Source organism: Oreochromis aureus, linkage group 17 (genome assembly GCF_013358895.1).
Source record: "Oreochromis aureus strain Israel breed Guangdong linkage group 17, ZZ_aureus, whole genome shotgun sequence".
NCBI classification, from domain to species: Eukaryota; Metazoa; Chordata; class Actinopteri; order Cichliformes; family Cichlidae; genus Oreochromis; species Oreochromis aureus.
The window spans coordinates 24,495,054-24,510,143 of NC_052958.1; the positions used below are offsets into that span (position 1 = coordinate 24,495,054).

General features: G+C 40.1%; 1 protein-coding gene across 1 annotated transcript; it reads right to left on the reverse strand.

The window, feature by feature from the left end:
- Positions 1 to 1,177: 1,177 nt before the first annotated feature.
- Positions 1,178 to 13,122, reverse strand: LOC116320822 (prothymosin alpha-A-like). Its single transcript, XM_031740545.2, has 5 exons — positions 12,939 to 13,122; positions 4,704 to 4,772; positions 4,524 to 4,605; positions 2,784 to 2,863; positions 1,178 to 1,768 (listed from the first exon to the last, which is right to left on the reverse strand). The coding sequence occupies exons 1-5, from the start codon at positions 12,981 to 12,983 to the stop codon at positions 1,730 to 1,732; spliced, it is 315 nt and encodes a 104-aa protein (XP_031596405.1). The 5' UTR covers positions 12,984 to 13,122; the 3' UTR covers positions 1,178 to 1,729.
- Positions 13,123 to 15,090: the final 1,968 nt, after the last annotated feature.

Here is a 15,090-nt window from a genome sequence, read left to right on the forward strand (position 1 = left end):
TTGATTTTGATGGTCTGAGAGCAGACCGTCTCTATGGGGATTCGGTTTGTGGAGGATGACAGAAAACGAGAATCTGCAGAGAGGCGTGTAAGACTGCAACTCTGGATAGTCGTGTTTTTGGGCATTTGATAAATTTGTTCAGATTTCTAGGAATGAGAGCTGCGCCGTCCACAGTAGGATCGATTCCATCTCTCCTAACAAGACCAGGTTTTCCCCAGAAAGTTTCCCAATTAGCTATAAAGCCCACAAAATTTGGGGGGCAGGTTCCTTCCTGTTAAAGGGGAGTTTTTTCTTTCCTACTGTCACCAAGTACTGAAAAGGAGTCATTTGATTGTTGGGTTTCCTCTATTAGTGTAGGGTCTTTACCTTACAGTTTAAAGTATTATGAGGTGACTGTTGTTGTGATTTGGCGCTATACAAATAAAACTGAATTGAAATGTTCCTGTTTGTTGTGTTCTCCCTATGTTGTTCCATCAATCAGCTCCGCTAGAGGTCTCTTACTTTTTAAAGGTATTCCTTCCTCCCCCACCATCACCCACTACTTGCTCACAGGGGATCTGCCTGAGTGTAGTGAACTGGCACTATATATAAATGGCACTATAAAAACTGAGGTGAACTAAATAAAAAAACAAAAAAGAGTATGACAACCTAAGTATGCATAAAGTAAGTTTGCATAAAATGCATCCATCCACCCATTTATTTTCTTCCAGGGCCATGTACATAAGCTCAGACACCTCTCTCCCCAGTCACCTCCTCCAGGTTTTGGGGGACACCAAGATGTTCTCAGGCCAGCCAAGTGCTCTGGGTCTATCCTGAGGCTTCAACCAGGGAAGCATCCTTGTCAGATGTCCTGAACACCTCAACTCGTTTGTTTCAATGTGGAGGAGCAGCAGCTCTGCTTTGAGGCTCAGCCACGCTTCTTCAGCAGGCCCATTGGGGTCGTGTGTTGGGCAGCAGTCAAGGATGGATGTCCTGGAGGTGTGATCCCTGACTACTGAGGCTAGCTACTTTGAAAAAAAAAATTTAAATGCTCAGCAACCTGGCTTATTAATCAACTACCAAAATAATAAGACTTAATATACCAGCTTTCATGTCATGAGTACAACCTAAAGGAGTGTTTTGCGACTTCCTGGTTGTCCAAACTTCTTTTTTAATTAAAGCAGAATCAGTCCAAATCTAAAAACAAAATCAAATGAATTTATTATTCAACCAAATTGCACAGACATTTAAAAAAAATTATAATCTGGCCATGACGGACACACAGATAGAGACACATGGACAAGAGAAACTACGACTTTGGAATCTCATAGAAACTACCACTAATATATCCCCAGCACTGGGAAAAGAGCCGAGTTATTTTAACACTCCCATGCAACTACAGGTCAACACACAACTTCTAGCATCCTATACGTCTTAGAAAAACAGAAAAAAGGTAGTTGTAGTACGTGTGTGTGTGTGTGCTGTTGGAATGACAGGCTGGTGGTTGAGACAGAGTATGGATGGTTGATGTTGATCTAAAAGTCTTCAGAGCACCACTGTATACCCAGATCACTTTTGCAAAATGGCCAAACTCCTTACAATATTTACAAAAATATAAAATGTAAATAAAAATACAAACAAATTTTCTTTTTAAACACATTTTTGTTACGAAAGGAGGACTGAGGTGTAGAAGGTTTGCTGGCTGTCTTTCAATAGTGTCGTCCTCCGTGCAGAGTGGGCGCTGCAGACACTACTGATCTGTCTTCTGCTTCTTGCTTTCAACCTCATCCTGAAAATCGAGAAGATCAAGGTTAGAGGTGATGCTGCACAAAAATACAACACCGCTATTGATGTTTTGTTATCCCCCTTTTCACAAGTAAAAATGAATGTTTGTCAGCTGGTTAAGACATGCTCTGAACTTTTCTATCCCTCACTAAAAAACGTTTCAGGTAAAGATAACATCCATCCAGATACGTGTTAAACAGGACATTATTTTATATGTTTTTATTATCAGTATTATCATAATTATTATTATTATTTAATGGAATCTTAGATAACTGTTGGATTATGCACTGTAAATCTGTAGGGTCTTTATAATTTGAAACTATACAGAAAACTGAGGTAAAGTGACTTGATTTGCAAGTTAAAACTCCAGTTTCTTGTAGTTAAATAAGTAAATTGTGTTTTATGAAACACAACATTTCTGTAGAATGAGTATGCAAAAGCAGGGAAATATTTCAAATAATAATTTAGCAGCGAGATTATACCAGGTTATAGAAAGATTTTTCCATTATTTTATTTTATTTTTTCTTCCGTTTTGTTTTTTATGTCTCTTTGTTTCAAGAAAACAAAAACTTGTTGTTTTTTAATCTTCCTCACACAACTTTTACATTTCTTAATTTAGGCAGAGTGTTTTAAAATTTTGCCCGTGCAAAGCTGATGTCACACACAGGGCCAATATCCACAACACAGGTACCCAGGTGATAATGGTCCCTGAGGAACTCCTTGTGCCAGCCGTCACTAACTCAGCGATGTCCACTCACTGCTCTCCTGATTTGGCTGATGCAGTATTCAGTTAGACTTTAGAGATGATCCTTTCTCACCTTTCAAATACATGATGTTTTGAACATCAAATATGGGTTCAGGATAAATTACACCTTTCACGAAATAGTTGAAGGTTTACAGACACATCTCTTTGCAGCTGCAGGCTGAAGCCCTTCAGTGTGACTGATCTGCTGTAACTCTAACTGTTCTTGCTGTTTTTAGCACTAAAAGCTCTTCCTGTAAGTTGGACACATCCTTACCTCGTCATCATCATCGTCATCAGCTGCTCTCTTCACCCTCGGTCCATCAATGTCATCTTCTTCATCATCCTCCTCGTCACCTGAATACAAAAAGATAAAGCTTGTTAGAATGAAACAGTAGAACATATCGAGGCTTCAGTTCAGTATTTTTCACCCCACCTGAATCACACTGCTGTGACTTCTAAACAGATGTCTTGTCAAACTCTACCAATAAATAATGCAGACAAATTTCTATCTACCTACATGAATAATTGGTCTTATGTGTAGTTATCCATCATGTGTATGATTCATAATTTAGATATGTAGCAAACCCTTGGCCTTCTCTCAGTAAGCTTCATGATGTAGTCACCTGAAATGGTTTTCACCTCACAGCTGTGCCTCGTCGGGGTTCATTTGTGGAATTTCTTGCCTTCTTAATGGGGTTGGGACCATCAGTTGTGTTGTGCAGAAGTTAGCTTGGTACACAGCTGACAGCCCTATTTGACTACTTCATATTATGGCATGAACCACTCAGCTAAGTAAAGAGAAATGACAGTCCATCATTGCTTTAAGAACTGAAGGTCAGTCAATCTGGAAAACTGCTAAAACTTTGAGTCTGTCCCCAAGTGCAGCCGTAAAACTATCAAGAGCTATGACGAAACTGGCTTACATGAGAACCTCCCCAGGAAAGGAAGACCAAGAGTCACCTCTGCTGCTGAGGGTACATATTTCTGAGTCACCAGCCTCAGAAATTGCAAGCACCTCAGATTAGACCCCAGATAGAGAAACTGCACGAATCAGACCTTTATGGCCAAATAGCTGCTACGAAATCACCACTCAGGAAAAGCAACCAGCAGAAGAGATTTGTTTGGGCCAAAAACAAGAAGGAATGGCCATTACACCAGTGAAAATCTCTGCTTTGGTCTGATGAGTCCAAATTTGAGATCTTTGGTTCAAACCACCGTGTCTTTGTGTGACACAGAAAAGGTTGAATCCTCACCCTGTCTCTAAGAGAGAGGTCAGCTACCCTTCAGAGAAAGCTCATTTCCCCCATTTGTATCTGTGATCTCATTCTTTTGGTCACTACCTACAGCTTGTGACCATGGGTGAGGGTAGGGACGTAGATCGACCAGTAAATTACAGACCCAATATCTGATTTACAAACATGAGGACTGAAAATTTCCAGTTGAGCAGTCCTTCCCTTTAAATCTAACCTTTCTTCTTCCTCTCCTGTCCTGTCTTTCATATCTTTCTCCATCTCTGAGTGAAGTCAGCTCTCTTTCTTTTCTCTCCCTGTGTAATACAGCAGCTGGACCTTTAGCTAGCAACACACTGTGAGACAAGCTGCACACAAACACCTGTGTTTTTGCTGATGTTTGTTGAGCTGATAGAAACACTTTTTATGTGATTTCTTATTCCATTTACACCGTTTAGGCTCAAATTGGTTTCATGTTTGGATGCTCAGTGACGTGAAATATCAAAGGCAAAACTTAAAGTAACGATTTTGTTTTGAAAATGTAAGGAATAGAAAGTACAGATATTTGTGCAAAAATGTTGGGAGTAATGTTGGGAGGTGTCTTCAAATATGCTAAGGATGAGCATTTTATATATTACAAAAATCCAAACTCCTAAAATGACCCCAACACTAAAAACAATGCCACGTGTGCTCTTTCCTCTCACCTCTGCATTGTATTGATTGACATGTTTTGTTGTTGTTCTGTTTCATCACCTCTTTGCTTACCATGGCATAAAGAAGCCTACCTTCTCTATCCTCCTCCTCTTCGTCGCCCACATCCTCCTCATCCTCCTCTACCTCATTGTCTTCCTCACCATTTTCCTTGTCCTGACATGGTGAGACAGATTTATGTTGGTCACCAGTAACACACAAGGACTATCCATGTCCTACAAGGTGTGGGAGGAGTTAAGAGGAGCTGTTCTTACATTTTTGCCATTGGCAGCAGAGTCTTCTCCATTCTCTGTCTCTTCAGTCTGTTTCTTCTCCTTCAGCTCCTGAAACAAAACATATTCTCAGACATACTGGCCCACTTTTATGAATGCAGGAAGAGCACATGATCAAACGAGGTGACCAAATGACCAAGTCAGATCTCAGCATGACTCACTTTATGGTTTCAGACAAGTAATCAGGAAAGATGGTTTAGTTTAGAAAGAGAAAATTGAGCGAAAAGGAGAAAAAGATAAATATAAATTGCATTGTTTTAAAGTTTAACTGAATACAACATCTGTCAAAAAACGAATGTAGTTTTTTAAAGAAAACATTTTCTTAAATGAAAAAATAAATAAATGATCTAAAGTACTGTAATGTCAAATAAAATAAGGTATATGCAACATAACCTAATACATAAAATAAAACTGCCTATACTCTGTCTGTTAGGCTTTCTTACGTTAACAGGAGGAAAAAGTTCTGACAGTGTTTTATCTGCTGGATGACATAGATTAGGTATGTGTTCACGAGTATGTGATTTTGTGCAGGTGTGTGTGTGTCTGCAAGAATTTGTGTCTTTAAGCCTTTAAAGGAGCATGTGGTAGCAGCTTGAAGAAAAGTGAGCATTTGCAGAGTCTGAAGATTTTGTCCTGCTGAACACAAACGTTATGATGCTGTACATGTTAATAATTAATGTAAGTAATCATTTGGTGCAACCTAACAGCCCCAGGTAGGTGGCTCATGATCCACAACATTTTTATTGGCTTTTCATTTTATATTTTAAATATTAAAACAATTTCATTAACACAATATTTTATAATATTTCACTTTAAATCTGAAAAATAATGTTACAAAAGTTTCAAATAAATACTGTCTAGTACACCTCATGGCCCCTTTGAGACTCAAGTGTCGCAGTTGCAGGTGTTGGAGGTCACCTGCAACAGCCTAATCTAAACGTGGTATCAGACTAAGTGAACAGTTCATCTGCATATTTTAATGTAGCCGTACGTCTGTAGCTTAAGTGTAGATTTGCTGCTGTGTAAAACAAAGAGCCGTGGATGCTTTTCTTTACATTGGAGTTTGTTGATCAGGTTCTTTGATGAAGGGCTCCTGCCAGCTTTACCCAGTGAAGGTTTTAATGGTCATTACAGGAACAGCGCTGCTGTTTCGGACGCTAGAAAAAAGTTTTCACTCCAGCTGAGCTCAATGTGTCCATAATTTCTCTGTCCATGTTAACATGTGACATTATCATCACTGCTTCTGTTGTGTTATCAGTCTTTCTGTTGAAACACTGGGCTCTGCGTGGGCTTTAGGTTGTCGTACTTTTTACTCACATGCATGCTTCTAAATACGTTTCTATTGCAGGTCTATTTTTTGTTACAAATGTGGGCGAGCGTTACAGTACGGAGGAGTATTTTTGTTTTCTTTTGTTTTTTTAAGCAAAATGTGCAGATTACAGTTTTTTACAGGCTAGCTTCCACAGCTCCTATACCCCCTACAAAATGTCTTGTGTAGTTGAGTCAGTGAAAGAAATTGATCGACCATCTTGTGACACAACCTACATCCACCCTTATTGCACAAGGGTGTAACCATCGATATCCTTGCACCTGTCCACTGCAGCCACTTCATTTTTTTTACAAATCTGGCCAACTCTTCCCTGACCAGATGTAGCTTTCTGCACCATCTTTTCAACATTGGAGTTGATAGACTGTAAAATCTAATTAGTTCACAAAACTTAAAAAAATTAAATCAAATATGCAAATTTGTTGCCTAAAAAAACAAAACAAAAAAAGCCCTACGAAAAGCTGATTTAAAATAACCAAGTTAGGGCAACTTATTCATTATGAATACATTGGTCATAATTAGTTCTTACAGACTATAAAAAAAATATGCAAACTCGTTGCCTCAAAAAAAGAAATAAGCGTACTTAAGATCACCAACTTAGGACAGCTTCTTCACTGTGAGTACACAGTACTAAGAATATCTTGGTTTTTCTGAGCAATAGTAAATGTTTGGTCAATGACAAACATTTCAAGGTCAGTTATATTAAAAAAACAATTTGTGGTAAGTTACTATTTTTTAATTTGTTTACATACAAACTGAATGCAACTAAAATGACATTACATTTTATATTCCTTGAGCTTAAGAGATTTCTAGTTCAACAACACTCAGATATAAACACTGTAAATATAATTAAAAACACTTCTCGTAATGCAGTTAAAATCAGCCCAACTTTTATTTTCAAATGCAAAAAAGCATTTCAGCCAACACACTGGACACTGTTCTGCTGAAACTAAAGTTTAGCTTCCTATAACTTGTATTACATAACTGTATTGCAAGTTATATTACTGATATAATCAATATAAAATGTTCAGTGCAGTCTGTAGCTCAAACACCACATTTGTTTTGCATATAAAACACATAATTGGTTTGTTGTAATACTTTAAGGATGGTTTGTTTCCCAGTCCTGGCATTACTATCTAAATGACTGTCATAGATTTAGATGATCCAAATGTAAGTGCCTGAAGAAAGTCTTTAACATTATCCCAACATCCCTGTACAGTGGCAGTGGATGTGGGTTGGAGATCCAATGACCTTGAAGATGCAGGTGACCATCTTCACTGACCACACCATCTGTGATGGAGGACTCATCTCTCCTTGTGTTCTGCAAGGAAACAATCATATTCTTTAGAACCCATCCATTCTCTTCCGCTTATCCTGGAGCCTGGAGCCTATCCCAGCTACCATAAGGGAAGAGGCAGGGTACACCCTGGACATGACGCCAGTCTGTCACAGGGCTAACACACTGAGACAGGCAACCATTTACGCTCTGATTCACACCCACTTGCAATTTCGAATAACCAATTAACTAATCACAGCGCTGCCCATTCTTTAGAACACCAAGTTATATTTCCTCTTAAAACATTTTTTCTGCATTTTAGACAATCAAGTTGGATTATTACACTGTTTTCAAAAAATACTGTCAATTTGATATAACCAATTATGCCATCCATCCATTTTCTTCCACTTATCCGTGGCTGGGTCACGGGGGCAGGGGCCTAAGCAGAGAACCCCCAGACCACATGTCCTGGGTCTGCTCTGGGGCCTCCTCCCAGTGGGACACGCCCAAACCACCTCAACTGGCTCCTGTCGATGTGGAGTAGCAGCTCTACTCTGAGGATGATTGCAGCTGTGGCCCCAATCCATCTGCCAATCTTTCGCTCTTCTCTCTGCTCATTTGTGAACAAGACCCCGAGATACCTAAACTCTTCCACTTGGGGCAGCAACTCGTCCTTCAGCCAGAGTGGACGCTCCACCCTTTTCCAGCTGGGGACCATGGCCATAGATCTGGAGGTGCTGATTCTCATTCACGCCACTTCACACTCAGCCGTGAACTGCTCCATTGCGAGGCGGAGGCCACCACCTGGCTAACCAAGGCTGGTAGGACTCCTCCTTCAGCTTGATGCCTCCCTTCTGAGATTACCACCTCGACAGGCACCAACCACCTAGCGGCCACAGCTCCTTGCTGCGGCAGCATCAGCTATGGAGGAGCAGAACATTGTCCATTTTGACTCAATGTCCCCACCCTCCCTTTGAAACTGTTGAACTGGGATATTAAGATCTCCTGAACTGGGGCTTCTGGCAGGCATCCCCTGTGCAGCCTATATGCTTGGGTGTGACAGGTCTGCCCAGCATCCTCCCCCACCACCTGATCCAACTCAGTTGAGTTGATAGCTCAGCTCATCTCTTCACAGAAAACGTGCAGACTTCCACTATATACTGTACAGACATTGTGGTACCTCTAAACTAAGTTTGTGAGATACAATCTTTCAAGAAATGCATCCCAAACTGTTGTTTGTATTTACTTACACAGCATGTCTTATAAAATTTACCGGAGTCAACACAAAGTCCTGCTTTAATGCCTCTGAGGACAACAGCATAATGCTGTTGTACCTGAGATCTAATAACAGAAAGTACAAAAAGCTTGGTAAAGAAACAATTTCCCAAAGCCAAAGAATAAATTAGAGGAGTAAAACAGGTTGGTCTAAAGTATGATTAAACATTTAGCATGATTAATATAGATGACACTGAATATTACTAATCTACTGGAAAACAAAAATACTTACCACTCAGCTGATGTCTGTCCAGCAGCTCCTTTTCTAGACTTGCAAGAGTTCAGTGTAATGTAGGGAATCATTAAACTCTTTCAGTCTAATGACAATTCTGCAAACTCTCTGAGAAATCTCTGACAAACTAAAAAAACCAAAAAACAACAAGAATAAAAACCAGCAAATTATTCAGAAGCAGATTTGATTCCTAATGGCTGTGCAACCATAGATAACTTACAACATAAAGTTCTGTCGTTTACAACATAGAACTTAATGTTGTTGAAGTTGTTACTTGTTAAAGTTTCTTGTTACAGTTTCTAATAAGCAAGATGACCAGTGGCTGTGTTTATATCTAACATAGGCTACCCCAAAATGTTTCTAATCTGACTTATGGATGTCTTAAATTTGACTTTCACAACAAAACTTGTAAACGAATACAGTTTTTAGTAAAAAAGTAATGGTATTAAGACTACTTTTTTAAAAATGTTGCTAGTTAAATGTAAAAGCAGTTTGTTTATGTTGATAAAGAATGGCTAGATTTGACATTCACAGATGCTGCAGATGTAGCCATAAAGCATTAAAACAAATGCAGGAGTTCGAATACATGCTTGTAAATTATTGTGCTGGTTGATTTTGCCACCTAACAGTTTGTGTGAATTGAAAACATGACAACACCGCTAACAGCTGCGAAAACGTCTCGTCTCTTATCTAATAATTTCTAAGCTCACTTTTCCCATTTCGAATGAAACAGTTAATTTCACTGAGAAAATTGTAAAAATAAATAAATTAATTAAAGCTGCAGGGTTTATGTTTTTTTAACCAACATAAGCCGAGAGGCAGCAGCATGCACACAGAGCATGGGTGATACAAGGCTAGGCTAACACTGGCTAGCAAGTTTATAAACCTGGCACTGCAAGAAGGCAGAAAAAGTAAATTATTTACTCACCAAATCAGTGCACCTCCTATAAGAATCACAGTAATGCCAACAATAACCACTTAAGCTGAAGCTTCTCCAGCTGCATCCAGGTTTGCTCATCATAGTCCAGAAAAAAAAAAACATACATGCCATGAAAGTGTGGACTGATCTGTGCGAGGGAGGAAAGCAGCCACATGGCATTTTTAAACCACATCATTTTGTCCTTCCACTGAAGGAAGACTGCCTTTTGCAATTTCTCTGCAAAGTCATGCGATGATGAATTAAAACAAAATAAAATGACCATTTCACATGGTTTTAACTGGTAGGCATTTGTATGACCTAAGATGCACATTCTCAATATAGTTCTTTGTTTTTGTGTAGAAACAAAAAACAAAACCTACAAAACAACAACTGTGATCTCCACATTTCAGCTTTCCTCAAAATAATGAGGAAACACCACAGAGAAAGGCACCAGCCTCTCATCACCACAAACCAAAAGATTCAAAACACTAATCACTGCATCATCATTATTTATCTATGCCTAAAACAAGTAGAAAAAAGTGAATATTTTTTGTCAGTAGACATGAGCGCAAAACCTCTCCGGTGTTTTCCCTCCTGTCCTCCTCACCTTTGTGGAAATGGGATGCCGGTTGTCTTTTAGAAACACGGTGCTTCGACGCTAATTCAATCAATTCATTGATTGGGAAAAAACAGTCAAGTGTTCATTTATTCTTCTTTTTAATGTTGCTGGTAATGTGATTCTTCATGATTCATTGGAATCTTAAATGTGGCCAGAGTTTTATCTCAATCGACAGCAAAAGTTCAAACTGTTCTGAAAATACAGGCACGTTTCTGTGACTTATTTAGTGTCTGAAACGGGTACAAGTGGACCTGTGGTCAAATTCACCAAAAATAATAAAGCTGTAGCTTCTGTTTTCCCACATTCATTGATGATTATTCCACATAAGCAGTCTGTTGTCCTGTTGTCGATTGTGGATAATAATGGATTGGATTTCATATAGCGCTTTTCAAGGCACCCAAAGCACTTTACAATGCCACTATTCATTCACTCTCACATTCACACACTGGTGGAGGCAATATCCCAACCTGCTCTTATAATAATAGTTATAAGATTATATTTTGTTATTTTCTAGTTTCTAGTTGAGTGAGGAGGATGGAGAGATTGTTCAGGAGCAGGGTGAACGAGGGAGCAAATAGTTGGCTGGAAAAACAAAAGTTATTTTTCACAAAGTAGTTTTCCGTGCCTTTCACGGACGCTCACTCTGCTTTCCAGTAGCACACTGAAAAATGCCAGTGGGCATTCTAAACAGAGCATATTAACATGAATGCAGCATTTCACAGGATTCATTCTAAACATGGCTGAACAGGACAGCTGCCGCTATGTGAAGTGAAGGACTACAAATCTATTCTCCACTCGTGAAATTGGGGTACATGATGCTCTGTGTTGAGTTTGCATAATAAAAAGCGCGTTTTCACCCTGCCACTCCAGGTCTATGGAGTGGTTTTCCAGTGTCTGTATGCACACACTGCCTCTGTGTGGTTAAGAGACTGAAATAATCTCCATGTCTTTCATCTTATCTGATTGCCATAAATAGTTCTTAAAACACTGAGCCTTTGCCTTGGGTTTGATAACTAAAGGCTCCACATTAAAACGGGTGGATTAGATTGAAATTTCTACTTACTCTGAATTATTCTTAGACACTACCATAGGTTATCAAACTAATTAGGCTGCTTTTGAAGGTAACGCTGTAATGGATATTCGATTGAACTGAGGTTTGCTGATGTGAGAAGGGCTGATAACATTTGCAAACAGCATATTATGAACAGCACATTATGATTGGGAGCTGAGCCCCCCTAAGAGTTTGAACCTAGAATGGCACCTGGTTAGAGAAAAGGAAGGCTTCCACCCCTCATGGAGCGCGTGAGTCGGCTTGCAGACAGACATGCACAGCTTCACGGGCACGGCTCGCGCGCCAGCTGTTTGAATTAGAGTCGTAGAGCATTAGCGTGTACCTGTAGAACACCCTGCGCCGTGTCGCTCGCTGTTAGCCTTTGTTTGAAATGGAGCTGCTCAGAAACAAACTGAGCGGAAATCACCAGCGTCCCCTCGGCATCACTCAGTACTACAGTACCAGCGGGTGCACGAGGCGCGAGGACTCTGAGACATTAAAGAAAACTCGGTTAAAGAAGAAGAGAGGCGCGAGGGTCCGCACAGGCACAGCAGCCTGCCTCCACCGTGACGACACTGGTGAGAAACACAGGAGCGTGCGCGCTCCCAGCTCCGCTGAGGGCCACAGTAGCAGTGAGGTGGAGCTCCACATGCATAAACTCAGATTATTGCTCGATCGCGTCGCTGGAGTTACAGAGAACACAGAGCTGGACAGTTAGAAACATGCGTGTTCACGCCGTTTCACCGCAGCGGAACTCCCATTTGTTTTGTGAATGATTACACGAATACTATCAGAAGCAATAACAATGAAGCCGATATTTACTATGTTAAAACCAAAACCAGAACAGTAGTTTAACAAGACTAGATGTGGCTCTGTGACAGTCCCACGGTCGTGAATGGAAACACTCGGTGCTGGGCGGGAGATAACCCACTCTGCTATCCTACCTCCATCCCTGAAGGTCTTTATTTGCTTTCGGTCACTGCTTCGACTTCTAAACGTTCCCCAAATAGTGAAAGTAACAGTTCTGCGCACCTCAGCCGGTTCAGTTCCCTCAACTATCCGAGAGTTTGGCGACAGATCGGGACAGCCCTCACAGAACACACACCTGCATTGACGAGTACAGCGGCCGTATATGTAGTTTGTGAAATGACAGACAGGCATCCTACAATCTCTGCATGTCTGACTCTAAATGAAACTGGGAGGCGGTATTAAGCTGCCCGCAGAGGAAGCTTAGAAATGTTCTCTGTGCCAAAACTAGCACCTTAATCAGCCTGTCTTTATTCTCCATCCATCCACTCGGATCCTTCAGTACATATGTCAATGGATTACAAATGTGTAGATTTATATTAGAATTTCGTGCATACAAGCAGATCATAAAGAATATCATCTAGAAAACTGGTAGTCTTCTTTTTCATACGCACCGTGCTTAAAATAGAAACATTAGTAACAGGTTACAGTTATAAATGGAAGCAAGAGTTAGAAAAAGCATCGTGCCCTGTCTCCTTCTATTGTCCTTACCTTGGTGCTCAGTTCTCCGCTGCTTTCCACCTGGCTGTCTGCCATATTAGATATATAAAAGGAAATTATTAATATCCAGTCAGAATATAGCAAAAAATAAAAATGAACGTATTGTAATTATTCCAGCTGCTGTGTTAAGAAAATCGTTGCGCTGTCAGCTGCGTGTCCACCAGCTGGAGCCCCCTTTTTTATATAGCAGTGGGAGGAGAAGGGTGTCCAGAAGCGCACTGTGATTGGTGGTTTGGCTTTGACAATGTCCAGCCTACTATTGGCGAGGGGAAAACAGCCCTCTTTGTGAGTGTGTGTGTGAGTCCTCGATACTGACATTGAGACACAGATACACTATAAACCTCACACATGCTGACACACACACACACACACACACACACAGTGCATGTTTAACTTGAACCATTTCACAAGCTGGAGCCTGCACTTTATACTTGATACTACTGTCATATACCTGCTGTTCAGTTGTGTAAGAAGCATCGCCTAATTACGCGTAATGAAAGGTAAAATATCCCAACAGCATAATGGGCAGGCACCTAGATTTTACTTCAATAAAAGTACTCAAGTATAACCAGTGTCATTTAAAAAGCTGTCATCATACTATACTACACTACTTCTATTATTATTATTATTATTATTATCATTATTATTATTATTATTATTATTATTATCATTCGGAACTGAACATGCAATAAGATTTTCTTTGACTTTTTTTTTAAAAAGAATAATGCAATCAGTTTCTCTCAGTACTACGTATTATATGTATCAATTGTATGTGTAGTGGTTGCTATATATGCTTAGCCTATGTGCCAAGATGTGCCAAGATCGCGTTTTATGTTCGTTTTTTTCGTAACTGAGTATTGTCTCTATTGTCTTTCTACTTGTTCCCAGTTATAGTACTTCTATATAAGAATGGGAAAGAGAAAGGCTGGAGAGATGGCGAGATATAGAGAGGAGGGAGAGGAGGGAGGATGGAAGCTTGGTAGCAGGATTGGAAGGGCTTTATGGATCCAAAGGAGGAAAGTGTGAACATATTAATGTGAAAATGTTCTCTGTGGACAGGGCTGCATTTTTTATTTTTTATTTTTTTTTTTTTTTTTTTTTTTGCCTAATAACATTTACATAATGCGTAGTAAGTACTTTATTATTAAAGGAAATATTAAATAATCCTAGTAAGACGTTAATACTGGAACTACAAAGTAAAGAAGAACTTGAACGCTACACTGACTGAATCCGTCCTGTAATCAGGATAGCTTGTATTAAAAATCCCACAGAGGGCTTCGGGGGCTTCCCTCACCAACATGGCGAGTCTTGGAGTCCGTATTGCGTCTTGAATGTTTAGCACTTGTCCTGATTGGTTAGAGAACCGGAGTAAACGTAAAACTGACGCTTTGCGCCCTGTGAGTGGCTGACAGAGCTGCCAATCACGCAGAGCCGCTTATGAACGTGTGCGCGCTGTCGGGCAGCAGACAAAGACAGGAGCGAACCGGAAGCAGGTGGACGGGCTTTTTCTGAGCTGCTCTCAGGCCTCAGAATTCAAATGAAAAAACCCGAGACAACGCATTTCGTACTTTTAAATTAAAGTTAGGTAATGTTTGAACACATTACAGAGAGACCCTTAACACATGGTTAAATTCTTTTGTCTTTTTATATCGTTTCGTCTGTGTCACTGTTTCATCAGAGACATCCCAGAGGTCTTGGAGGTGGAGAAGAAATTCCAAATATGACCGATCAGGCTGGCTGCTGTTGACAATGTAAAAATAATAATATGGGCAATGTTTTCTTGGATCATTTTAAATACCAACAAATCATTGTTGCTGGTCTTTACTGCCACAACCTACCCTTTTCTAATGACCACCTGAGTGCCCCTCCAAGTCACAATCATGTAAACAGAGAAAACAATAAAGGTACCAAGCATTCTAACCAGTGGGTGGTATGAAGGAGGATGCAATTGATGTTTCTTATTGAGTAATTAATGTTTGATTTTAATTAGGGCTACAGAGTAATCCATCGATTAACCAAGAAATCAGATAAGAAATACTTTTGTCTTATTAATGAGCCTTGGGAAAGCTGGCCCCCCTGACCACAGTGGAAGCTATGCCTACACATGTGACCAGCCTGGGCCTCTCTGCACATTTGGCAACCT

Coding starts and splice junctions, on each gene's coding strand:
- LOC116320822 (XM_031740545.2), bottom strand. CDS start 12,983: ATGGCAGACAGCCAGGTGGAAAGCAGCGGAGAACTGAGCACCAAG. Junction 4,773..12,938: donor GCGGAGAACTGAGCACCAAG/GTAAGGACAATA, acceptor GTTTTGTTTCAG/GAGCTGAAGGAGAAGAAACA. Junction 4,606..4,703: donor CTGCTGCCAATGGCAAAAAT/GTAAGAACAGCT, acceptor TCACCATGTCAG/GACAAGGAAAATGGTGAGGA.